Here is a 26,564-nt window from a genome sequence, read left to right as displayed (position 1 = left end):
TTGGACTACAGATTCCCAGGCATCCAGTGGAAAAACTTCTACCAAACTGCTAGAAGAGTGATTTCTAGGTTCCGATGGCCACCTAAACCCAGCACAAGTCACCATTGCTAAAGCTGAGACAAATAGTCCTATTCGTCTAGGAAAAAACATTCACTACCATCTAGCAATATTTTCACACTCAAAGTCTTTCATCTTCCATCAGCATTCTTTTAAGTGAAAGCACTTTTAGGTATTCTGAGTCTTGTTGCTTTTCTCTGATATAATCTCTCCTCAACTTGCATTTAGTACCCAACAACATCCAAAACTGGGATGTACAAACAATCTCACCATCAAACACAGGACCAAGCAGAGCAGAATAATTACCTCCTGTGCCTCACATCTGATGCTTTTGTTACTATTACCCAGAATATATTTTGGTTTGGTATCACTGGATTTTAAACTCTTTGCCTGACCTGCTATAATAGCCAGAATACATTGCACCGAACTGCTTCGCTCCTCTGAGAAGCCAATGTCCCCAACATTCAATCCTTTATTCTCTTACAAGTTCTAAGGCAGTCTGTTCCACTATCCTGATTACTAAAGAAAAAATTAGCTGGCCAATTGATACCTGTGATACAGTTCAAGTTTGAAAAATGTCTTCCTCATGCATTTCCATGCTAGGCTTTGCATTGCTGTTCATTTTCCCTCCTCAAACAGGACACACCACTCAGCTGAGATCTGTTTTTAGTTCTAGCTCTTAGGTAGGCTGAGGAAACTACTGGGATTTACACCTGTTCGGACAGAACTGGTAACTCCTACACAGCGTATTAGTAACATGGTCAAGTACTTTAGGTTATAGGACGTTGTCTAGGACTCTTATAGGTGGCTTTTTCACCACAATGGCTTTAAGTACAAGTTTGATTTTATACTAGATATGACATTATCCGGAAGAATGTTACATCAGTGTTTCTCACTTTGGAACTATAAGCGTCAACACCATTGCCTAAACAGAAAGTAGTCAGGAAATACATAGGTGTAGGAGCAGTATCACAGCATTACTTGAAAAGTTTCTGTATTGATAGAATAAATGAAAAACATGAAAAAAAGCTTTCCCCACACACTTCTTCCAGAGTTTCAGGTTTTGTTTTCTTCTTTTTCTTTTTTTTTTTTTTATTTATTGATCCAGCCTTGAATAATGCTGCTTTTTGGTAACAACATCAGGCAAAAAAGAGCAAGTGCCATTCTGCATTCCAATCTGACTCATTTAGTAAAGTTTTGCAATATATACATTTTATCCAGCTTCTGACATTATAGGTCATCATGCCAATGAAAAATTACCAATACAATAAAATCCTTCAAAAGCAACTGTGAATGTAATTCAAGAGACCAGACAATTTAATTTCTGAAATTTTTATCACTCATGTCCATAATCATTTTACATTTCACACTTCATGCTCTCAAACATTACCCTAGAGAAGACTAAATCTTTTTGTCACAGACACTATTAATTCTAGCCAGGTTTATAGAGTTACAGAAGCCTAACGATGCAAAATTAAGCAGGTAATAAGTTATGACATTTGCTGACTAAAACAATATTTGATCTATGCTAATGTTTGATCCATTCAAATACGGTAAGTATTTGGATGTTATATACTACTCATTTCATATACTTACAGTGCAAAATAAGTGAGAATTTTTTTCCTGAGCATTTAGGAAATTAAAATCCTTTATCATTGATTGCAATCCATTTAAAATATACTCCCTTTATACTTAAGCTTGTCAAGACTGTACAATTAACACAGGCAGAAGTTTGTAGGTATCAGAAGCCCAATCAGGAAACAGTAGGGTTATGTAACATCTCTAAAATTTTGTTCCCATTTTTCAAGTCTAAAGACATAACATGATTTTGACTTAAACTTAAGAGTCCAGGAATAACAGTGTTTTCCATTTACCAAACACTCCAAAATGTACAAAACTACATGCCTTCCAAAACAGAGAAACAGTCTTCATTTAAACAAATTGTAATACATTTCAACTTACTATTCTGTAGTTAATGTAATGCCCAGTGAGCTGTGCCTCCGACAAACATAAGAGAATAAAATTTTTAGGAATGTATATGGGGCATTTTGTAAGGAAGCTGGATTCCTTACAAATTCATCTTTTCCTCAGTAGCTACAGACCATGAGTTTCTAATTCAATCTTCTCCTCTGTCTGCAAGATATCAGGTTCTACCGGAGGAACAGGTGGTCTGAGAATAATTTCTGGACCTCCACCATAGATTGACTGAAGAAAATTCCACGTTTCTTCAGATATCTGTCCAGAATCTGCACCTGGAAACATTTTTAAAAAAATTAATTACTACTCAGAACAGCTTTTTCCACAATTCTTTGGAGCCCATAACAGATACAAGAAGAAATAAGAATACAATTCAAATTTAACACCCTAATCTAATTTGCATTTTTTCCTTGTGCCAGCTACCAAACCTAATGACATGGTTTGCGTTAACTTTATACCTCTTCATTTCTAAAACTACCTGCTCCCAAAAGTATCCAATAGTTAACAGATCAAGCACAAAATAGATAGATTCTCTAATAAATATCTGATATTTATCCACCAAGCTAACAACTGGTGGGTCTTGGGAACTGTGAGGCTGCTTGCTAGTATGCAAGGATTCATGTTAACAGGACATGCAGTCTCATCAACTACAGCGTAAAGTTCAAAGACTCAAGATTGTTGTGTGAAATAAATTAGTATTGACAGTAAAGAATGAAAGTTTGCAAGCCACAGTGGAATTCTCAGAACCACAGACAGAAACCACTGTTAAGGCACTCACAGCCCTGCTAATGCTCCATGTATGTGGCAGCACGATGAGTCAGCCTGATTTCTTTTTTGTTTATTGACTGAAGTCTTGGCCTTTTTTTCCCCCCCCATTCCTCTGGCTAGAGGTCTCTCTTCTGTCTCAGCTCAGCATCCAACAATCATTTCTGATTCTCCATAACATTATAGAGCAGCAAGGGGCAAGGGAATATCAACGTATCGTCCCTCCAGGTTTTAACAGAGGGAACCTGTCCAACACAGTCGAAGTGCATTCTTTACACTAACCTAGCTGCAATTAACTCTTAATTTCTACCCAAGTTCTGATTTGAATCAATACAGCTGAAGTTACAAAGTATCAACTGCCTATTTTACTATCAGTTACTGACTCTAAACTGATTTTTTTTGTAGTTGTTGCTAAACAACAGTCAGAAACTTAAAGCCTTGCATTTTATTTCTGTGTTAAGAGCTTAAATCATTAAAATGTACTGCAAAACTCATGGAAGCAAGATTTCATTACTTTTTAAATATGCTCTTGACATTTTGCAATTGGTGAAATTCATGCTGGGTCTAGAGGCTGCCAGTAGGTCCACTGTATGCTGAGGCATTAAGTTAAATTGACTTTTTTATTTTTCAGCTAGATTTTTTTTTCCTCAGTCTTGACACTGCAATTTTTAGTTTTTCTTTTTTAAGCTGAGCTAAAATGTGTATGAATATATGTATATGAAATGTATATTATGCTTTCATAGGAAGTCTAAAGTCCTCATATTAGATTTTTTTCTCTCTGTACCTACAAGTTTCAAATAGATGACATTAACCATCTGACTTAAGAGCAATAAAAAAAACCTATCTTGATATACCACAGAAATTTTTTCAATACTCATTGGTAAATAACTCAGAAAAATGAGCAACAGCATTTATTTACTGTGATTTATTCCTTCTATAAGAAGCGGCTCTCAATTCAAATTAGATTTCAGGATTCAAGTAACTGCATAGAGATAACGTGACAGTCTAATCTAAAAGCCAAAAACCAAGCACCTCCAATTCACACTGAGAAAAGAGAACTCAAACAAAACCAATGATACAAAACCAAAGCACACTTCAGCCATTTTAAAGTTACTCTGAATTGCCTTCTACACTCTCACCTGCACTTAGATCAGCCTATTATAGGTATTATTTAAGAACAAACTGGTCTCCCCAAAAATGGGCCTTGGAGTAACTGTCACTTCCTCAACTGCAACCCAAATTTACTTTTAAGATTTTTCTAAAATAGAGCAGAATACAGATTCATTAGGTATTGCCATTTTACCATAACAGTTAGAAATAAGAATACATAATGAATTTACTGAACTTCAACAAATACATAATAATGTTCCCAAAACTGCAGCAGTATCAGACACCCACCTTGTTTTAGCACAGCATTTCCACATTTTGTTATTGCAATCTTAGCATTATCAATAGGACCAGGGGGATCTAGTATGATAAAAAGAATGATTAAAATTGGGAGAGGTGAAATAAAAGGCAGGTTAGAGTTTCCATTTTCAAATGGAAGGAGAAACAGCTAGTTTGTCTACTGCTTGTTCTTTCTTCTCTGCTTAACAGTATGTAATAAGTTGTTAAAAGCTAATTAGAATAGTAATTAAGATGAATTTTTCAAAGCATTCATGATTACAGTAAGTCTTCAAGTAACACAAAACATAAATTAATCCTAATTTTTACCCCTAGCAAAACTGTCCTAAAGCAGACTCTGATACGATTATAGAATATTTTATCAATGTTTCCACTTCTAATCTTTAGAGGCTCTAACAGAATGTTAAAGTTGTATTATTACAGTTTTTATTCTGTTATCTATGAGTTTATGCTGTGACAGCGAGAACAGCTTTCTGCAGAGACTACAGCATTATCTTTCAGTTTGTACTGCAAAAATCTAGGTATCCTCCCTCATACCTACATATAATTTTCCCTCTGCTGCCAACAGCAAGCACCCCTGCCACCCCTTGCAGCAAACATATAGTGCTTTTTCCACACTTATCCCATTACCCGTTCCTGTGAATTACTAAGGTCTGATTATGTTTTGTAATTTGATTCCTAGATACATATGCAAGCTATCAAACATGTCTTCGATACTTTATAGGCTTTTGTTGCATTCTTTATCTGTTCGTCCTGCATGCTTCTACTGAAGTGGAAGTTTACTTAAATATTACCACTATGTGGAAAAAAAAATATTTTGAAATAAAGCACAACTTACCACTGTCTTTCCCTTTTACAAATCCTTCCCATTCTCTGAACCATTGCATACTGATGCAGTAAAAAGTTGATGGAGATTCTTCTTCTTGGAATGCTCTATAAAGCTAGAAAGAAGAAGAACCCTTGTTTTTCTGGCCCTTTTTTATTTTTTTCCTTTTATTTAAACTACTACCTTCTTTTAGCCACTCTATTATGGCTAAATACTCTATGTCACATAGTACTACACTACTACAAAACATTTTGAACTACTGGCCATCATAACAGTAGATCCTTGGTGAATTCCTGAGGTGAGGTTTTGATGTAGTGGTAGCATTCATACTAAAAAGAGATTAATTATTCTTTACTCAAGAACGTTTTTTCTCCTGGAAACAGCAATGAGACTTAGAATAGACTGGTTCTTCTTAAGTACAAATGCTTATCCATCAAACCTTACTGGATAATTACTCTAATGGCTGAACTTTCAAGTGGTAGGAGAAATATGCAAACTTATTTGTATTGATCTAGACCTATTTATAAAAAAAATAAATGTATTTTTCCATCTCTCTCTTCAAATATCTAATTCAAATTTTAGGAAATTAATATTTTGTTCTTTTTCAGAGACTAAGGGCATTCTGCTTGCACAGAACAGATCACTGGAAGTATATTAAGAACAACTGCTTCTATGGCTGCAGTCAGTTTCCATGCAACTAAGAAACACATTAAATATCTTCTCAAAGTACATTTCTATACAAAGAATTATATGGGATATCACAAGAACATTGTTGTTGCCAGCAAAAAAGGGATTTTGTATAGATATACACTTGCTTAATAAAGTCACTTAATTACAGAAATCACCTATTCACTTTTGGTAATCCCTTATGCTGAGTCATGAACACCTGGGTATGTTGAAAAGCAGAATGAATAAGAATTGTTTACTTTTTACCCGTATAAACATCTCCAATTCATTCTTCCTTCTTTTTTCAAGTCTTTCAGACTCTATTTGGCAGGTATGACAAACATATAGATGGTTAACAGCTGGTCCTCCTCCATACCTGTGGTGACAGCAAAAATAAACAAACAAATCAAATAAACACAACATTAACCTTGTGGAAAACACTATGTAAAAAGGATCACACGCCTGTAGACATCAGAAGTGTCAGCTTCTTATAATACCTATTTCAAGTCTGATACATGCCAATTACACTGATCTATAAATGCCATCATTCATTTTCCTAGTACTATTTTGTACTTTATCCTACGATAATCAAGTTCTGACTAACTGAAGTGGAACTATGCTGGAAATTGTATTGTTCCTATTTCTCCTACTTGTGGCTATTGAAACTTAAACAAGCCTTTACCTTTAGCACCTCGATGGCCAGAAATTAACACCTAAAAATGCTTAATGCAGGTGTGACACAGAGTCCGTAAGCAAAGGTTTTCTGCAGCTTTTTGTTACACATCTTTTAAGAATTCCTTGTTTGTAAGCAAGCACTTACATGTGACCTACACAGAAAGTGTGGAGTAGTAATCTGGAACATTTATATCTAAGTTATTTTGAAGCAATACTGGCAGCTGAGGCTATGGATTCAAAGCCAACATAAAAGAAAAGCTGCCTCTAGCCAACAGAGAACAGGAAGCCGATACAGAGAGCTCTTTCAAAATAACTCTTGCAAAGAGTACTTTTTCTGACCTACTTTGTATTATTTTGCACATACCATACATGTTTATTAGTTTAATACTCAATCATTATCTCAGTACCATACTACTATACATAGGCTTCTAGAATTACTTTGCACAAGCAAATTAAACAATTTGGCATTTTGCCATCCCTTCACTTAGCTTTGAGCCCACAGTACATGTATTTTAATGAGCCACTAATCCTAGAAGCCTGATTTTGGTGCCTGGAACATATCTGCTCTCAAACTTAGATTGCAGCACTGAAGATGACACTTCCAATTTAAACTATGAGCACACAAGTTTTTATGAGCCACTAACTGAAGAGCCCTTATCTTGCTGCTTGGCATGTATTTACCCTCAAACTATATCACTGGCTATTTTCAGTTACAACATAAAACATACCTGCTATACAGATTATCCCATATATTTTGAGGTAGCATGACAACTAGGTCCTCTATGAAGTTAGCTTTGTGGGGCGGAACACCTGCAGAAGCAACAAAAGGAACAGACTTTTTCTTAAAATAGAGCTTCAAAAAAAAATTTGGGGATAGACTGTGTTAGAGGTTTCTAAATCAACCCTCCTGTTCAAAGAATTTAAAATCACATGAAGCAAGATTTATCATATTGAAATATGTTACTGTATTCAAAGAGAACACCCTAATTTTATTTTTTTTTATGGGGCTGAAAAGTTTATTAAAGAAGCAGAAGCAAACCATAAGAGAGATTAAATAGCTGGAATCCTTTTTAAATAGTGATTGCAAAATGCTTCCTAAGATACACAATTAAAAATGGTAAAGACCGGTGATATGAATTATAAAACTGTCTACTCAAAATCTGTTTATTTGCAATAGCCCTTTTTTTAATTACTTTGAACAGCATGAATGGTAGCCAGGAGTGAAAATTCAAGGGAGGAAGAAATAGAGGTGCTTGCAGAATTAGAAGTGTTGAGTTGAAGTGTATTGTAAGCAGTTGTTTTATGCAGGGATTCTTTTCAATGGGGAAAGATTTAGTAGCTGCAATGCTTGTACAACAAGAGTCATCTGCTGTAGCCATGCAGAAGGAAAAACACAGCCAAAAGTGCTCCCATGTACGTATTATACAAATGGCTACAGGGGCACTATATCCCTGCATTAAATGTTCAGTTCAGCAGCAGGTGCAACACCTAAGCGCTAATCTAATACCAATGCTTTTTATATCAGTAATCAGGTATAAGAACACCACACAGTGATTTGCTGGAATGTTGCCATACAGATATGTGCATTTCTACAAAACAGATTTTACTTTAATATTCTTTTTAGTTTTATTAGCACTTAGCACAAAGGAAAAATTTGTATGCTCTTATGCAAAATATACAGAATGACTATTTATCACACTATGTTCTGGATGCTCTCCAACAGACCAATTTCTTGTTCCACATCTTCCAAACCTCCTTGCTGCTTCTAGCACATATCTGAGAAAAATATTGGCATACCTAAGTATTAAGGATGATGATGATAAAATAACAGGATTTTTAAAAATGGGAAGATAACTGTTTAACAAACAAGCAGATATAGCAAACTGTTCCTCTTTAAGGAATCAATAAAGCTTACACTTAAAAGTGCACAGAAAAAAATGAGGAGGACTAATAATTAGGTGGAGTTTCCAACTAGTTGGCTACTAAAATGATGAAAATTTACCTAGACATTAAGGATAAGTAGCTATAATATTAAATTACTAAGCTACTTAATTTACTTAATTAAAACAAGTATAAAATCCTGAGTAACTACAGGTTGATAAGCAAATTCTTTCTAAATGATACTGTTACAGTCTCACCTCCATGCATACAAAGGAAGTCATTATTTGAAATTGGTCCTGGCTCCGCAAAAGTCTTGAATTTATTTAACCACTGTCTCGAAACATAGAATTGGAGAAGACTTGGTTCCATCATATTCAGTAGGCCTGATATTCTCCGTCTCTCCCTCTGAGCTTCTTCACTACTCTTCCTATTAGAGAAATAATAATCATAAACACAGATATATGCTTTTGTACAATGCAGATAATTCACTTTGCAAAAGAGAACTAGATTTTCAAGTAAAATGGGCCCACACTAGTTAACTTAACATGTGAAAAGTCTCACACTTTTCACAAACAGCTAGAGCCATCAACTAAACATGTGGCAAAGAAGCGGCAGTTTCACCTCACAGAATTATGTGCTGCAACAGTCAGTATTTAGTACAGAGCATAAAGGGCTCTAGACTTCCTGCCAAGTCTATTCTTGTCCTTTTTTCTGACAAAGCCACAGCACAGGTGTAATCACGCTTAGAAGAAAATACTTGTCTGCTTTTTCCAACAACTAAAAGACCCTAACAGTTCCCATTCAACTTGCCAGCCTGAGAAAACAAATTGTTGGACTACAACAGAGAAAGTATACTACAATCCAGGGGAGTATCCTAATGCAGGAGAAGGAGGTAAGGCTCTGTCCATCTGCCCATTTTCTCTATGATTTTTTGAGCTAAAGCTTCCCAAGCTGTCCTCCTGGACAGATGTTCCTTATGCAGCTTCACAATTAAGGTTGAACAATAGATTCTGTAATCCCCCTTGAATTCAGTTTTCTTGCTGAAACTGTTGCTGTTGTCTAAATGGAAGTCCCTCTGTTCTCTTTATTTAGATTGGATAGAATCTCTCTTCTCCAAAGGCAGGTTTGAACCATTTGTCTATTCATCCCATCCTCCAAAGCCCTGACATGAACCTTGACTCAGCATCTCACAGCAGCAGCTAGGCTACCTCTATTAATATATGGAGTCAACACTGACTCAAATACCTGGTAGAAAACCTTTAGATAAACCTAATGGCTATAGCAAAGACTGCTTATAATATAGCAAAACAATAAAAGAGAAGGAAAACCAAATGCTCTGAACCAGTTTAAAATAAGTTACATTTTAAAGTTCAGATCAAAATTATTTAACAAAAAGGTGAAATTCTGAAAATGAAATTCATGCAGGTAAATTAATTTTCCAGCTGTAATTCAAAAAATGCATAAGTATCTCCACCAAGCTTTTTAGGAAACTGCTAAAAGAACATCAGCGTTTGGTAGTGTTTTGTGGGTATATTCTTGTTTAAAATCAAACTTAAGGAACACTGTTCTTTCCTTAATACATTTGCCCACAATCAGGTACAGTGTTCTTACACTACAGCATGACTTCCACATTCCTTTTAAAAAATGTACCAAGTCAGACTCACAAGCTTAGCTCAGGTGGTGACAAGTATAAGTGATCCTAATGAAAGCTAAAAAATCATCAGAATACATCCTATTTCTCATGCAACCCTGACATGAGCTATTTTGAAGTCAACAACTTTTAGTGGAAATTTGATGTTGATACCAGAAACTTAGAATTTGAAAATTGAGTCAAGCTGCTTTTATTAACTCAAGTACAAAAATTCCTTAGACTGAAGATGATAATAACATGACTTCTTGACTTTCAGGAAAATACCAGCCTATAAATTCCCTGAAATTAAATTACAACACAGTGAAACTCCTGTTGTTCCACATCCCATCTGCTAAAGAGTTTCCACAATTCCCTCTAGAGCTTTAACAATTAGAGTCTGTATACAAAATCTCCCCTTGTGCAGAATTCTTTTCCTCTAATTGAAAACTAAGCAACTGTTAGAACTGGTAGTGCATTACCTCAAGTTCTCTTGTTAGTCATCTTACTGTTTTTTACTTATGCAGGTTTAGTTTTCATTTCAAGTTCCATATATGTTTTAGCAGTGACAAAGCAAGTGGTAAGGACTTAACTGAAGAACTAAGTCTCTCTCCAAAATAGGCTTTTGTGGTTGGTCAAATTCTTCCCCCAGAGCAGCTAATTTCTGAAACCTGAATGAAACTGCCCAATTGCTTAAAAGGTGACTAACATTCGTATCATTATACTTGTAATTTCTTACCTGTAGAAGAGAACATAGGCTTCTGCATTTTGTACTGTGGATTCTGATACTTCTGTGACACTCTGGTCATCAAATTCATACCACAAATTATTTAAATTGTTTCGACAATAAGCTATATAATGTCCACCTGGAGTGTTAGAACAAAGTTATTTAAAAGTGTGCAAAAGCGCTCATTTTACTACTTTTTCACATACAGCAGAGTAAGTCCAAAAAGCTCTTCCATTTTAAATGGGAGAAACGTTAATTTGTTAGCAAAACAGGACATGGATATTAACTTCTCTCAAATTCACGATCAGCCTTTTTTTTTTCCTGCATTTCTAACAGCCAGTGGAAAGTCAGACACCATTTTCAGCATATTCAAGCAGCTCTTAAACTCTTGAATTCTTCAAGCCACTTGTGTAACACATTCATGAACCACAAAATTCAAATCAGAAACAGGCTATCTGAACTGTTTGTAGAAGTCAGTTTCTCTGATGAATTCAAGTTTCAAATTTATTTTGGTAGAAATTAGCACAGATATTTAACAGCTACACGATATCAAGACCATACTCTGTTTTGAATACTATTCATAATACATTTTAAAATACTACTACTTTTAAATACATATGTAAGTGATAACAATTCAATAATCAAATAACAACTAAATTCATTAACAGAAGTATCATTCACCAAGCATGAAATGGAAAATAAAACAGCATCCAGGAAAAAATGGTGGCAAAGCAACTTTATCTAAACAATGTCTACCTCCAGTCTGGAGAATAGAAGCAGTTACGTAACTTAAATAAACTATGAAGTTTCAGGCTTCTGGCTTCAAACTTTTCTTTCTCCTAGTTTCTAAATCTTACAAATGCTGAAAACATTGGGGCAGAAACAAAACCAACAGATAGCACTAAGAAGTTTATTCAGCTAGTCATCACTATCCATTCCCTATTGTAGGATTAACTGGTAGTGATAATTTGGGCAAATGTCTTTAGAGAAAGATTACTGACATCTTCATGGTGCTCTGTGATTTCTTTCCAAGAAAAATAAAGATATAAAAAGCATCAAAACTCTAGACAAACAATAGTTATGCATAAGCTAACTAGTTACATGCTGAGATGTAACATTATTTGTACAAGTCTCATTTTCAGTAGTGCACATAGTATGTACTTACTATTCCAGAATCTTTTTTTCCCCCTCCATGTACAATTTTATTTAGGAGCACCATACAATTTCAAAGATGTGTAATTGCTAAGAGCAAGCCACCTTATTGTTTATATAGTAAAAGTCACAGAATTTAACTTCCACATTAAAATTAACCACTCATCTATTTACTCTTCAGTACATCAATATTATTTTTAAACAGAAGTGCTGATGTGAATATTAACTGCAAATGCAAAGCAATTAACCGCATACTTACTGCTGGCAGTTCCATGATGGCAGATGACAGATAAGAGATCATAAGTCACTATTTGAGCTGGACTGTCCTTTGCAAGGAAAGGCTGAAGATCAAGGCCTTCCAATGGAAAGGACACATGGGTCCCAATTTTTGTGGAAAACATAAGTTCGTGTCTAAATCTTTTCAGATGAATGCACAATATCTGTAAGAAGGATCAACATATTTGCTCAAGAAAAAATATATACATATGTTACTATTTGATATTTAATAATTATACTATACTATGCCATCTTCTGTCACCTCAAAAGAATCACTTTTCCCTACGGCCTGAGGAAAGCAATCACAAGCTCTGTGTTGCGCAGATTTTTTTTTTCAAATCAATTGAGGCTCAAGGAGTTTCAAATGAATTGTGATTTATTTTTTTTTGTGTGATCAAAGACTTACTTTACTGACAGTATAAAAGGACAGTCCTGAACTGTTACTAACACTGATGCAGCAATGAGACATACCTTTTCTTTTTCTTAATGAGCATAGTGCACCACCTTGTCACAATGGACATTAATTCTTCCTGGTTATTGCAGCCATCAACTCATGTTTTGAAGTATAAAATTGGATTACTTTTAAAATGTGAAGTTACAAGCATGATTTATTGGAAAGATTTCCAGTCTGGCTGTGCTATTTAGTTTTGATTTACAGCATAAGTAAGTTCTACAGGATGACAACAACAAGAGGAAAAAAAATTCTTCTAACTTTACATTTTATGAACCAGGTTCACTTTCTACAAGGTCAAATTTCTACAACAGTCAAATATTGCTCACATTCTTAAAATGAATGCCAATATAGGCTTTCAAAATCTAACATTATAAACACAGCTTACTACATGCAACTCTTAAGCCTTACCACATTCCTAATCATGCAGAAAAAGTGCTTTTAAGTGCATGTAGTAACAGTACCTCAGGAAATTTTTGCACTTTGCAGAATTTCACTCCATTTCTTAACCTAAGCAAAGAAAGAAATAATCCACAATTAGTTCTGAAAAGGTTTCAATTTGTTGTGCTATGAAAGTCTACGCTGAATAACAGAAGTCTAAATTGAACTTAAAGTAAACACAAAATAAGTGAAGATACTAAGTGAACATTAGTTAACACAAAATTAACTAGACATGAACAGCCAAAATGATACACACGATAATGCTTCGTAAGAAAACAATCTGTACTGCTGAAAAATTCAAAGCAGCAATTACAGACAACCGATTTCCAGCTAAGAGTTTCTCTTAGCATAAAGAACTTTAAACTGACTATTCAGCAAAAGGAAAAGAAAAAAAATGAAACCAGCTAAGTTTATTTTTAAGAAGTTATACACAGCAGATGCCAGTAATATAGCGAAGAATAATGCTCCTTCTCCATACAGGGCTTTGAGCAGTCTTCAGACTATTTTTGTTTCTTGGTTCTTTAGTATTTAACACACATGCATGCGTGTGTAAATCTATATAGATTTAGTTTTCCACACACTGAAGTGACCTACTGCATCTCAATGCTAGGCTGACAGTAATAGACAGATAAAAGCTTTTATTTTACCATTCAATCAAAAGAACAAAAACACTCCAGAATTTTAAGGAACATGAAAAAGTATGTATCAGATTTGTTTTGCAATATGGTACAACGAATCGGCGCTTCCTGGCTCCTGCATCTTCGTAATACTAAATTTCTGGCAGCTGCAGCACAAGTTGGTATAAATAGATTAAAAATACTGTGAAGTATCCAAAGGAAATAAATGCGTCTTGACTAACAGAAACATTAAAGGACTCAAAACAAGATAAAACAAACAGATAAAAGCTAGCTTACTTTTTACACCTTCCACAGCTGTACATGTTGTCACCTGCAAATATTGAGAGAAAAAAACAGCCATTATTCTCTAAATCCAAATGATTATCCTTCAAGCTGAAATACTGGATACATACAAGTTTCAGGAGAATTTGTCTTTAGGTTGCATTTAATGCTTATCTGCAGTAAGAGTATTGGCATAGCAATTAAACTGAGAAGTTCTTTATAATTAAAAGCATGAAACTAAGAAGCACAGAATAGTCTGAAGAGATGATGCGACAGAATTTAAAAGCAAAATAATTTACCATGTCAAAATTTAGGTTTTGAGAATGGCTATTAAACAGTAATTTTTGAAAATTGTATAAACCTTTAGTTGATACCATTTTGTTACACCAAATTGAGATTCACTTGGTATTTCTAAAATCAGCTTTCACAGGCAATTCTGGGCAAAACATTCAGTTGAGCAAGAAGCTTACCTTTTTGAAATGAATGATCCCATAAGAGCAAGGAATGACTGTATTATAGGCTAAAAGGTGGCTTCCACTTAATTGCAAAGAATAAAAAGCAAAGAAAATGCTAATATTTTTATCAGAATTGGAAAAAAAAAAGCAGCATGTTCATGTAATTAACCTCTTACCCTTGAGCTCATCTCTGGCGAAAAAGGCAGCAAGACAATCTTGTAAGGTTACAACTGGACCCCAAAACCAGCTAGGAACACATGAGACAACAAACCTGAAACATCATTGACAGAAAAGAAAGAAAACCAACAAATGTTCTGCCAGAAGAGCAGAAACTGGAATTTCAAAATAAATAAGTAATAAAACAAGGTAAGTATCATTTACCTTTTGAAATATTCCATAAAAAAAGCTATCCATCCCTGGGGGGCATATGCTTCTCCACATGACCCTGCCTTGACTAGAGATGTCTGATGACTTGCAGAATGGAGTTTAGCGAGATCTTCCTTACCTGGGATTGGTAAGGACAGATCCTGAAAGGTCTCCAGGGTTACAGACAACTGAAGGAGAAAACAAATGGAAAAAGTTAAGCATAAAGAGAAACAGTGATTTAATTATGTAAATGTTACTAAGTCATTGTACAGTCACTAATCACACTAGATAGCAAGTAAATGACAAGTTCGTTAAAAAATAGAAAGAAAAATAACATTTCAGAGTGAAATTGCACACTGTTAAAACTTTTAGTTTTTTTTTTTTTCCCCAAGCAATTCTTATTCTTCCTAAAAATAAATTTTTAAAAAGCCCTAATATTTTGTCTCAGGCTTCTATTATTCAAGCAAGCGAGTTTCAGAAAGCTTCAGCTCATTGTTTAGACAGTATTTTATTTTGACATTAACTTGACCTGGTGTAACTAGACCTCCTGCAGAAGAGACACAGATGTGCATTTTCTTTCCCCGATTTTGGATTTAGCGATCACATAGTCACAGAGTTAAAATATCAAGAAAGATTTAAAAATATATGTAGTTCATGTCGAATTTGCTCACCAGATCACCCCAGAGTCTTGGTATTATTAGAACTAAAACAAGGGAAGCTGTAAGGACATGTACTTACACCAGAGTGAGGTTTAAACCAAATGTTCATAGAATCATCAGATATCTCAAGTTAGACGGGAACCACAATAGCAACTCTTACTTTTCTACGTAACATTTTGTGCTTGTGAACTTACCACAATAGCAGGTATGCATTAAGATATAGAGAACATTCCAGAAACTAATCAATCTAAATTAAGTTGCTCAAATTTCTTCCTCCATCCTTGTTGTAAACCAATTCTCAAAGTATTATTTTTAGCTCTGAGGACATTTCCAGCTCAGTGAAAGAATGTTAGACTAAACACAAGGTGCTGGTAGTAGAAGCCAATAGGATTTAAGAAAATAAGTATGGAACAGCCTTCCCTTCTGAGAAAGTCTGCCTAAAGAGAGTAAAATTACTGTAAAACGACTATGTCTATAAAGCTACAGCTATTTGTACTGGAAAAAAATTAAAGAATAGAACTTCCCCTCCTTACTTACCCTATCACAAGTCAAACACTGTACTGAGCTTATTATAGTCCCATCGAATATATCAGAGATAACACTCCTGTACTTCTTGCGCTTCTTCCTTTTTGGTGATGACACAGTTGAAACTGTAAGAGGACAGACATACAATGCTGAATTTAATGTAAGATACAGTGGATTCTGCTTTCCTTTGACTTTGAATAATACAATTAGAGATAACATAGGAGTAGATTATGGGTCAGGGCCCCATTTCTGTTTACTAAATATTTATTATTAATCACACAAACAGATTACTGCTTCTACCAGGCAATCCTTGTAAATTACTCAAGCACAAAGAATCATAAAATGGATTGGACTGAAAGGAACCTCAAACACCATCTTGTTTCAACCCTCCTGCCATGGTTGCTCATAGCCCATTCCAACCTGGCCTTCAACACCTCCAGGGATGGGACATGTACAACTTCTCTGGGCAACCTGCTCCAGTGCCTCACCACCTTCATAGTAAAATGGCTTCTCCATTACTCACATAGCCAGTTCTACTGCATACATGTCTGTTCCCTCAATACAGAATTTCCCTCAATACTCAATTCCTTTCTGCAACTTGCATCCATTTCCATTTGCTGCACAGCCTCAAGAGCAGTCTGTCTCTACCTTCTCTACAACCACCCTATTAAATGCCAATGACAACAGCAGCTCCACTTTAGCCTTTCCTTCTCCAGGATGAACAAACCCAGCGCTCTCGGCCTTCCGCATCAAAGCCTTCCTCCACTTAGTATCACCCAGAACCTAGGGAAACCAAAACTGGAGACAGTGCTATAGAAGCAGTCTCATAACTGCTGAACAAATGGACCATGGAGGTGAAGGGAATTGATTCAAGTCCACCAAATTATGATCATTCAACATCAATGCTAAAACATTAAAAGGATAAAAGAACACTTTCAGGCTTTATCCTGGACAGTTGGTTGAATGAAAGAGGATCACACTATTGAAGTTGTTGTTTGCTTGCTTTTTAATGGTAACCTTAAAAAATGTTTGCGAACTTGAACTTTTATTAAAATGCTCTACTGTTAGATGAATAAAGCCAAAAATTCATATACTGTGCCTTGTGTTCTAGAGCTGCACTAGAGCTGCCAAAACAAATATGCTACACTACAGAAACAGTAGCAACTGGAAAGCAACACGTACAAGAATGTGTACATATGGATCCTTAAGTCTTAAAAAAAAGTTGAACTAATGAAACTTCTGAAGAACCACTGCATCTTCTCTGAAAAGTACTAGTTTTTATTTCCTTCTGCGGATATTGACATCTCCTATACTTTGCTCTCTCCAAACCACTGCAATTGATCAACTCGTCTAGAAGCATTATTATTCCATCATCCCAAAGCAGAGACAATTATCATTTGTGCTTCCAAATAAAGAAACAATCAAAATTTTACAGAAGTAAAAGGAGTCTTATTATATGTCAAGCTTATATAACACTTCCTCTCTCCACTACGGAAAGGAGAAAAAACACAACCCCACTACCCCTACAAACAACAATAATGCATTGCTATGCTAGTGTGAAATCAGAGTAAATTGTCCAAGTCTGGAAGTCAGCTGTAAAGGTACAAGAGACAGCAAAATGGAAACTTTAAAATGGACAAATTCAGTGCCAGGAGGGAGGGAAAAAAAAAAGAGGACACAGACCTTTTTTGTGGACTGGTGTCAACGAAGCGCATGATGAGCATAATTTTGGAGGAATGTTCGATAAGCGGGTGTTCATCCCTTCATTTGATGATGGGGTTTGGACTCCAGATACGTCATTCATGTGGACATCATTGATGTACTCTGCAATTAAGATTTGCATTATTTCACAAATTCTGGCAAAAAAAAAGTTACTGCAGAATGAACTGACACAATGGGTATGTAATTTATCTAACTATACTGTCAGGTCACTGGACATTTAGGAATGAAAGATGATTTTAATTCAAGCATTTTTTAAGTTAAAAGCAAAACCAAAAAAAAATCCACTCTTTTGTGCTATCTAAAGCCTTACCAAGTACATATTTTTAGCTTTCCAGGGGAATTCATACTGGATTCAGAGCACTTAAACTGAAAAAAAATAAATTAAGTGCAATGTTTACAAATAGATCCAGTCACTCTGCTTGACCTATACCTCCCTATTGTGTTCTACAACTCATTTCCATCTGCACCAGTATTTAACCTAAGCATCTGAGTATATCAATTGCACATTAGTACCGTATTACCTGAGAATCTGCTATGTATCTGTACTTTGACAGTTCCTGGATTATTTAAGAATTCAGTTGTTTCTGAAGCAGTGTTTATGTCTTTTTCCAAGTCTTCCATAGAACTTGCTCGGTTAAGCTTGTTGCTTGGTATTTTTTCTTTCTGCCAGTCTTTGGATGTGATTGAGTTGTTCTCATCATCCTGTATTAACATGGTTGTCTCTGCAGGATCCTCTAGAACAGGTTTGAAAATAGCCTCATTTTCTGTTTTATCAGGATTACCACAGGATTCACAAGACTGAAAGGCTACATCCGACTGGCTGTTGTCTACTTCCATACTCTCTTCAACACTCATAGGCTGTGCATCTTCCAATTCTACAACAGGTTCTTTAAGTTCTTCATGAAGCAAATCCATCAGACAACGCAAAAATTCTTGTGCATCCTAGGATTTTAAACAAGGTTTACAATATTATTCCATTATGTTTAGAAAATATTAAAGTTGTATCAGGAAAGGATATGATAACTAGAACATAACCGAAAACTGGCCTAAAAAAAAAAAAAAGAATAAAGTAAATTCCTCTATCTAGGTCTAAAGTCCAAAAGAAATTTGATTTCCAGATCACATATTTGTTTCTTGCATCCATTTCTTGCACATCACAAGGAATCTTATCATACAAGTACATGCCTTCAAAACGCTTCAATTCCCAGAAAGCTTATTTCAACAACTTTAACAAAAATATTGGATTGTGGATTGCATGTATGATGAATGTAACAACTACCAGCAGTGTGGTCAGCCTCCAGCTTTACTGGCAATGCAACATTTTAGGACAGTTTTTTAAAGCCTTCAGTAAAGCAATTAGAGCTTTGCTTTCACTGGGCACAGAAGTACTTTATTAAAATGTATTATGGTCTATAGCACATCTTTCCAATTGCATCAAACCGTCAACAAGATACTAATTTTAATTCTCAACTCTGGAAAGTCAAAAACTATCAGTGTTTCCACAAGAAGCTGTCAAATATTACCACAAGTCTAGACCACATTTAGAAATATTTTAAAAGCCACCCAATATCAAAATCCATGCACCGGCTTAGTGCATGGACCAGAAAACATTCTTTTCACAGATTTTTGGTATAAAGCATATTTTGTTAGTTTTTAAAAATTACAGCTATTAGATTTGATTTTGGGTAATGAAGACCAATCTAGTACACCTACTTCTGGTAATCCTTCCTATTACAAAAGGAGACTAAAAGCAGTATATACAGATTAAATGATATACATTTTTCCTTTAGCAAAATAATTTCTTTTTCCCTCCAGAAGATTGGATGTGGCTGTCCAACTTGTGAGGCTGTGCAACAGGATAGTGCTGGTAAGACCTACCTTGTTTTAATTGTTGCCATGAAACCTACTAAAAATAAAACTACAGCATGAGCTACACAGAACCTAAAAATGTCTCATTAAGTGTTACTATGCATGGAAAAAGATATTCTCCTCAGTGTTCAAAGCTGCAAGAACCAAGCTTCCATATAGATCCCTTTAAGTTATCAGGACTGATGATTTTCTACCTTTCCAGAAATTCACGCAACTCTTAATAAATTTAAAAACATTTTAACTAAGAGATTACTCTTTAAACATTTACTTTAAAGCCACGTGCAGCACTTGAACATCAGAATGCGTTTTAAACCTCTGTTCCACAAATACCAAACACAATAAAGCAAAATTCCTTTGAGTAAGAGCAGGCTCCTGAAATCTGATGAATATTCTTAGCAGGCTTTTCTAATTACAGGGGTTAAATTTCTCCTCTATTAAAAGCTTTTGGAATAAAGTACTGCAAACTGTATCAATGCAGCATGAAACTGTCTGGACAATCTGGAAAAATGCTTTTACTACATAATACGTGACTATTTAAGAGGTTACCAACATACAGTTCCCACGATGATGCTTATGAAATAATCGTGTTTTTTAAGGCTACCAAATGAAAATTGGTAATTTAAGTTCACAAAGACTGTGAACTTTAAAAAAAAAAAAAAAGTAACGTGTACATTAATCATTTTTGAACACTGAAAAAAAGAATTTATTCTCAAAATTCAAGAGCCTTTAAATAATTCAATACAAACTTAAAAGCTGACTTAAATGTTGATGTTTCTGTTTCAGATTATTGATATTTGAAGCATATAAATGGAAATTTGTTTTTAATTTGCTTTAAATATATATAGGAAGTATGATATTTTAAACTTTCAATTCAAAAAATATAACCTTATGGCTTTGGCAGATTTAAAACACATGAGGAAGTTTTACCTGTTGAGAGTAGCCTCGAAAAGTTGGATTAACACTTTTAATTCCTTGAAATAAACCAGTTGGAACAACAGAACCTGGCCTAAAAAAAAAAAGTTTCAAATACATAAAACATGTTAAAAAAAACAGTATGCATTTAAGTGAAATTTTCCCTATTTACTGGAATCATAACTTTACTGCAACTGACCTATGACACGTCTAACCAATAATATTAATCTTAAGCAAAGATATACTGGTATTCATTTACCTATCCAAAACAAAACGTGATCTGACAGAAATAAAGACTATATCAGACCTTGTACACTATATTTCTAGTGTACTATATATAATCAGATGATGAATCAGACATATTCCTGGCACTATGCATGGTTACTATTTCTTTAACAGTTTATGTATATCTTGAAATATTTTCTTAGAGATAGAAATTCTATGGCAAGAAATAAAAGCAACTGAAAAATCATTGATGTAGATTCAAGATACTGGATAAAGGACATTCTAGATGTTTTGAAACAACTATGTGAAACATTCTAGATGTATTTCTGACAGATACAAACTTACTTTTAAAAGCTCAATGCTACTTTCTACAGTGTTTATCAACTTTCTTGCCAGATCTTTGTTACTGTGAATAACATCTTTTTTTTTTTTGTCTATCATTAGTAGATATTGAAAAGAGATAGCTGTAAGGAAAGTAAACATCCTGCAAGTTAGACTTTCTTGTTTTAGGAAAGCAATTCTGTGATAACCACCCCCCCACACACACACACCAAAAAAAATAATTAGACACTATGGATAGACTAATCCATCATTTATGACTCCAGAACATATTTGTAGTTATAGTCACCAAAATGATACAATACCTGCTTTTGTGCCAGAGTTCCGTCATAAGCTTGAGGTAACTTTTACAAATTGCTGGTTTCTTATCTGTTCGGACTAAGCCCCCACAGTCAAGAAAAAAGTGTGTCAAAGGTGGGCTGATTAAAAAGAAGGAAATAATATTTTTATCATGTTGTTAAAATACAAAAAGTAAACCCACATTTCGTACAAGGTTATTAAAAAAGAATAACACTATTATGTAATTGAACAATTCCATTTCCTACATTCTTAAAATGTTTGGCCAAGCACTTCCTAACAGGACAACTTCAGCAGCACAGCAACATTGCTCTTCCAATGTATTCTGACATTTATTAAGAGCGCCAGAATTGTCCAATGGGATTCAAATACAAAGCAACTGTTACTAGTCATAGAAGACATACATGTATACCACTATGGCAACCATCACCATAGGCCTAGTCCACAAATAACATCTTAAGTCTTTTCTCTAACACCCAGTATTGCCATGTAGTTTGTAGTTAAATATTGTACAATCACAGAATGCTTTGGGTTGAAAGGGACTTTTCATTTGTTTTCAAGCCCTGCCAAGGGCAGGAGCCCCTCCTGCTAGACCTGCCTGCCCCAAACCCCATCTAACCTGATGTAAAACACCTTCAGGGATGAGGCACTGTACCAGTATTTTACCAGCCTAACCATTCTAGTGCAAGAAACTTCAGAGTTGGTTAGTGTTTCTCTCTTCAGCGTTTGTACATTTCTTTTATCAACTGGTATCCCAATAGGATGAGAAGACTGTGTTCTAGCCATTCCTCGGATGATTTCTCGTTGGATGTCCCAGACATGTTGTTTGTAACCAACAAATTGGACCTTTTGATATTAACATAAGAATAAACCCTAACTGTAAAATGAGATGTGTTTCCTTGGATTTCTGCTATAGAAGGAAACAAATTTATAGCTTTTGTTAGATTTTCTTCTAATTTCTAGAACTGCATATATTCTCATTTAGGACAGTAAGGAATTGAAAACAGGGTAAAAACTGCCTAGCCTGTATACCATAACACTTTTTTTTCTATCAGTGACACAATTGCTTGTAGCGTGCAAGATTGAGAATTAACAAATACATGTTGTCTTCCACTGTAGTCCAGCCCAAGGCCTTTAAGTCAATCTTGAGGAAAAAATACATGTGCAAACAAATATAAAATATTATTTACATCCATTTTCCTTACCAGTTGGAAAGAGCTTGTAAAGCTGCATTCATGTAACAAGTGTTACCAATATTTTTCAATCCTGTTAGACCTGAAAAATATAATGGATACTCAGCAAGTCTGTTTTCCAGCCTGGAGTGTTGCAAATAAATTTTTTGAAGGGACTTCTTTCCTCATTAAGATATATTTCAGTTATTGATTCAATAAAAACATTTAAGACGACTTTTAAATTTGAGAACGAAATTTAAACGGGGCTGAAGAGTTTCACATTTGAGAAACATATGAACATGGTCACATCAATACTAATGGGAACTATAACATTGCATTGGGTCTGTCTGGGCTGGAGTCAACTTTCCCTGCAGCAGCCCACACAACAGCAGCCCAACATAGAAGTTCTACTTTTATATTACTTCCATAAAATTTTCTTATTGTCCTATAAATATTTTTGGAAAAGTAACACAAATAATACATTTTGGTAGGAAAAACTAACTGGGAATAAAACACATGATTTAATGATTTAAGGGCAGATGGCAAATCAGTGTGGTGGTGATGTATTTATAAAGACTGTGCCAGACAACAGAAGGGGCGAAACAGGTTTTTTGGCCAATGCCAGGAGACTTAGGGGTGAGAACACTGGTAGCAGATGAGTAAAGGAGAAATAAGATCCATAAATTAGAATAACTCTTCACTGACAGAAAACAAACTGCCTTCACATATGCATTGGCATGTCAAAAATAAAACTTTAACAGTCTGCTGGTCTAAAATTCCTTAGAAAATGGCAGTTAGAAATAATTTTCCTTTCTAACAAATACATATATCCTTTCGGAAATGATTAATACCAGTTTGAGTTTTCTAAGAGATAATCAAGATGTTCTCTTAGGAAAATGAAACACTAAAGCTTCTCTTTTTGGAGTTTCACCCACGCTGATTTTTATCTTTCCACTAGCTGTATGTTAGTGGTGGTGTAACCTTTTATATCTGCAGGTTTAGCAGTGCATGAAATTACTGAGAAGGAGAAAAAAGAACTAACAACAAAAAAACAAACCTGTAAGCTACAGGCTCAGAAAAAGGTTAGCCGAATTGCAGAAAACCATTCAAACCAAGAACCTTTTAGGTTAGACAGGAGAAAATACTAGAACAGATTTTATAAAAAACTACTCTTACCAGAGTGTCTAAAACACCAGCTACATTAAACATTAATCCAACATTCTTTCTGATTTTTGATGCTACTTTCACAGGTATATTACATATATCACCACAGACTCTGCTCTGAAGATAGGTAAAGATTGCTGCAATTAAGGTGAAACTGAAAATAAAGATCTTAGTTGGAGCAGAACAGGAAACAGTTCTAATTAGAACTAATATATAGCTGGACACATGTGATAAAGGGCATGAAAGTGCTAGATTTTGATTTTATTACCTCTAGTCTTTAACTCATCTTCTTCCACTTCTATATCTAGATCATCAAATACAGCTGCTAATGGAGTCTTCAGTGTGGGAATACTGGGTATTTTAAAATCCTTTTAAGGAGAAAAAAAACATGTATTTACTTCTATTTATCATTTTTCTTCTTAAGCATAATTTCACCAACTGGGAACTACAGATGATGCAAATGCATTTTGAAATCTCACTGCATTTTGAAATCTCATTTAAAGTGAGAATATCCAGATTCCACAGCCACCCTGATAAAAGTTTACCCAGAAAAAACACGCCCTTGTTTTCAGATTACCAGTGACAACACTGATATGATTTTATGACAAGAAATGAAGAATCAAAACAAAGCAAGCTATAGCATTTCATTCATTTGGATAATAATCAGTTAGCCAGCACTGAAATGCTAACACAGCAGTCATCACATAGAAGTTACTATGTGTGTTTTTGATATGCCACCAGATGGCTCACTACATTTAATGAAGACAAATGAAGTTGCTGAAACAAAATGTACAAATAAAAAGAATACATGTATTAGGCAAACACTCTTTGACAAGCTCTTTTTGCGAGCACACAAGCAAGAATTCCACACAAAACATGAAACAGACTAAGTTCTTCTGATTTTTCTGTATGTTATACCCATTTCTCTGGAAGATTAAAACAGGTTAATTGTAATAGAATACAAGCTCAGAAGTCTGAACCGAGCTTTACATCAAGTCAACAGAACTTCTGGTTAACAGACACTAGAAAAAATAATCCAATCGTACTATTCTAATTGAGGTGCTGGTGTGTATTGAAAAAAAGCTGTCCGTCTTTCTGTACAACTTCAATTTTCAAAAATAAATTAAAAATGTACACAACCTGTGCATCATCTTTCCTATAGCTCTGTTCCCCAAGGACAACATTATTAGAAATGCTGCACTGGTACTTGTGTCAATTTTAACTGAGTTACCTGTCAGTTTTATGTAAGTACATTAAACGTGTAAGAATTAATGCCTTTTTTTCCAGTTACATGCATCGTACTGAACATTTATGCTTTTAAAAGATTTTCAAGAGCTCACAGAACAGGTAGCACAGGTGAACTATCCCCCATTTTCTAGCCTTAAATTTAACCCTGTACAATTTCTGTATCTTACAGATTACTGCTGATTAACAAACAATTAGACACTAGGATGAAAACAACATTCTTAGCATGGAGTAAAGAGATTGAACATACAAGATGGGCACTGTCTCTTCAAAGAAATTGTATAAAAACAGAAAAGTGAGTAGAAACAACATTCACAAGAAAAAGGAAAAGTCAATGCCTCGATTATTAGAAGACAAAGTTTATTGCAAAGCTACAGCTGTGCTTCATTGGGTTAAAAAATACCTGTATGCTATTTTCTTGTGTTTGGTGAGACAGTCTTGCATTTGGTAGTGGAGAATGAGATCCTAATTTTCTATCCAGAAATACTTCCTTACTACAGGCGTAACACCAAACACGGAGTGTAGTAAGGTTGACAGTTAGACAGTGTTTTGTCTCCTAAAGGACGATAAAAAACAAGATTATGATTCAGAAGCCCAGAATAATTAAATACTGGCACATGCAAGGTAGAACAGGAGTATTAAAATGTTGGATCTTTCAACAATGAAATAAATATGTACATTAAAATATTTAAAAACAATTTGGTTAGTGAAATTTTAATATAAACCGCACAACACATTTTTAGTATAAGTCACACTAGCAACAACATACAATCAAAATTTAAGCCACTGTCATATCTGACATACTTGTGTTATAAAAATAAAAAGACACCGTCATGGTTTTAGCTAGGATAAAGTTAATTTTCCTCCTACTGGTATGGTGCTGTTTTGGATTTAGGATGAGAATAACATCAAAAACACGCTGATGTTTTAATTGTTGCAGAGCAGTGCTTACACTGAGCCATGGACTTTTCAGCTTCTCACACCACCCTGCCAGTGAGGAGGCTAAGGGTGCACCAGGAGGTGGGAGGGGACAGAACCAGGAGAGCTGACCCAAACTGGCCACAGGGATGTCCCACACCATGTGATGTCATACCAAGTAATTAATATGGGGTGGCTGGCCAAGGTAGGGGGCAGACTGCTGCTCAGGGATGGGTTGGGCATCAGTCAGCAGGTATCAAGTGGCTGCGTTGTACATCAATTTGTTTAGTACACATATTAATAATTTATTTCCCATTTCTGTCCCATTAAACCGTCTTTATCTCAACCCACAAGCTTTTACTCCCCCTGACCCAATTCTTCTCCCCCATCCTACTGGGAGAGTGGGGGGCGAGCAAGTGGTTGTGTTGTGCTGAGCTGCCTTAGGGTTAAACCACAACTGACATTGTGGTGGAAAGTTAAAATTCACAATAAAGCTACCTTCAATGTCTGCTGTTAGTCACAATGGCAACCTCCTCCTATACAGTAAGGACAGTGTTTCATTCTACCAGTTCACTGTACGAAATACAGGTTGCTGGCCATTGAACAATCAAACAGAAGATAATACAAGATTCTTAGGTCAGTTATAAGAGCTGCTCATACCAAAACAAACATTCATTCTAGACTCAGTTAGTTGTCTTGTTGACAGCTTCACATTATGCAGCAACATAAAAATTTGACAGATGGAGCATATTTTATGTTTCTAACCTTCACCTTTCTTTTGTTGATCTCTTTTCTTACTGTAAGATCATGCAAACAGCTGCTATTAAACTCGAGATATTTTCACCACACTTTCCTGTATCTCTTCCTTACAC

At 35.1% G+C, this 26,564-nt stretch overlaps 1 protein-coding gene across 11 annotated transcripts in view; it reads right to left on the bottom strand.

The window, feature by feature from the left end:
* Positions 1-1,373: 1,373 nt before the first annotated feature.
* The window catches only part of USP33 (ubiquitin specific peptidase 33), a 35,749-nt gene continuing 10,558 nt past the window's right edge, over positions 1,374-26,564 (bottom strand). For 7 of the 11 annotated variants that reach the window (XM_072042158.1, XM_072042160.1, XM_072042161.1 and 4 more), the window contains 20 exons: positions 25,178-25,330; positions 23,798-23,897; positions 22,399-22,468; positions 21,202-21,315; positions 20,348-20,426; positions 18,073-18,493; positions 17,513-17,653; positions 15,842-15,954; positions 14,662-14,833; positions 14,456-14,560; positions 13,840-13,873; positions 12,949-12,994; positions 12,017-12,197; positions 10,618-10,744; positions 8,509-8,678; positions 7,099-7,180; positions 5,963-6,071; positions 5,042-5,144; positions 4,198-4,266; positions 1,374-2,309 (listed from right to left, as the gene is read on the bottom strand). In XM_072042158.1, coding sequence (XP_071898259.1) covers positions 2,152-2,309; positions 4,198-4,266; positions 5,042-5,144; positions 5,963-6,071; positions 7,099-7,180; positions 8,509-8,678; positions 10,618-10,744; positions 12,017-12,197; positions 12,949-12,994; positions 13,840-13,873; positions 14,456-14,560; positions 14,662-14,833; positions 15,842-15,954; positions 17,513-17,653; positions 18,073-18,493; positions 20,348-20,426; positions 21,202-21,315; positions 22,399-22,468; positions 23,798-23,897; positions 25,178-25,330 — 2,547 coding nt within the window. In that variant the 3' untranslated portion in view covers positions 1,374-2,151. Of the gene's footprint in view, positions 2,310-4,197; positions 4,267-5,041; positions 5,145-5,962; positions 6,072-7,098; positions 7,181-8,508; positions 8,679-10,617; positions 10,745-12,016; positions 12,198-12,948; positions 12,995-13,839; positions 13,874-14,455; positions 14,561-14,660; positions 14,834-15,841; positions 15,955-17,512; positions 17,654-18,072; positions 18,494-20,347; positions 20,427-21,201; positions 21,316-22,398; positions 22,469-23,797; positions 23,898-25,177; positions 25,331-26,564 lie in introns of all 11 variants that reach the window. The other 4 variants (XM_072042162.1, XM_072042163.1, XM_027463754.3 and 1 more) reach the window with 2 other exon arrangements.

This window comes from Anas platyrhynchos, chromosome 8 (genome assembly GCF_047663525.1).
Source record: "Anas platyrhynchos isolate ZD024472 breed Pekin duck chromosome 8, IASCAAS_PekinDuck_T2T, whole genome shotgun sequence".
NCBI lineage: Eukaryota > Metazoa > Chordata > Aves > Anseriformes > Anatidae > Anas > Anas platyrhynchos.
Note: the sequence above shows the minus strand (reverse complement) of the source record. Positions and strands in the feature narration are given on the sequence as shown.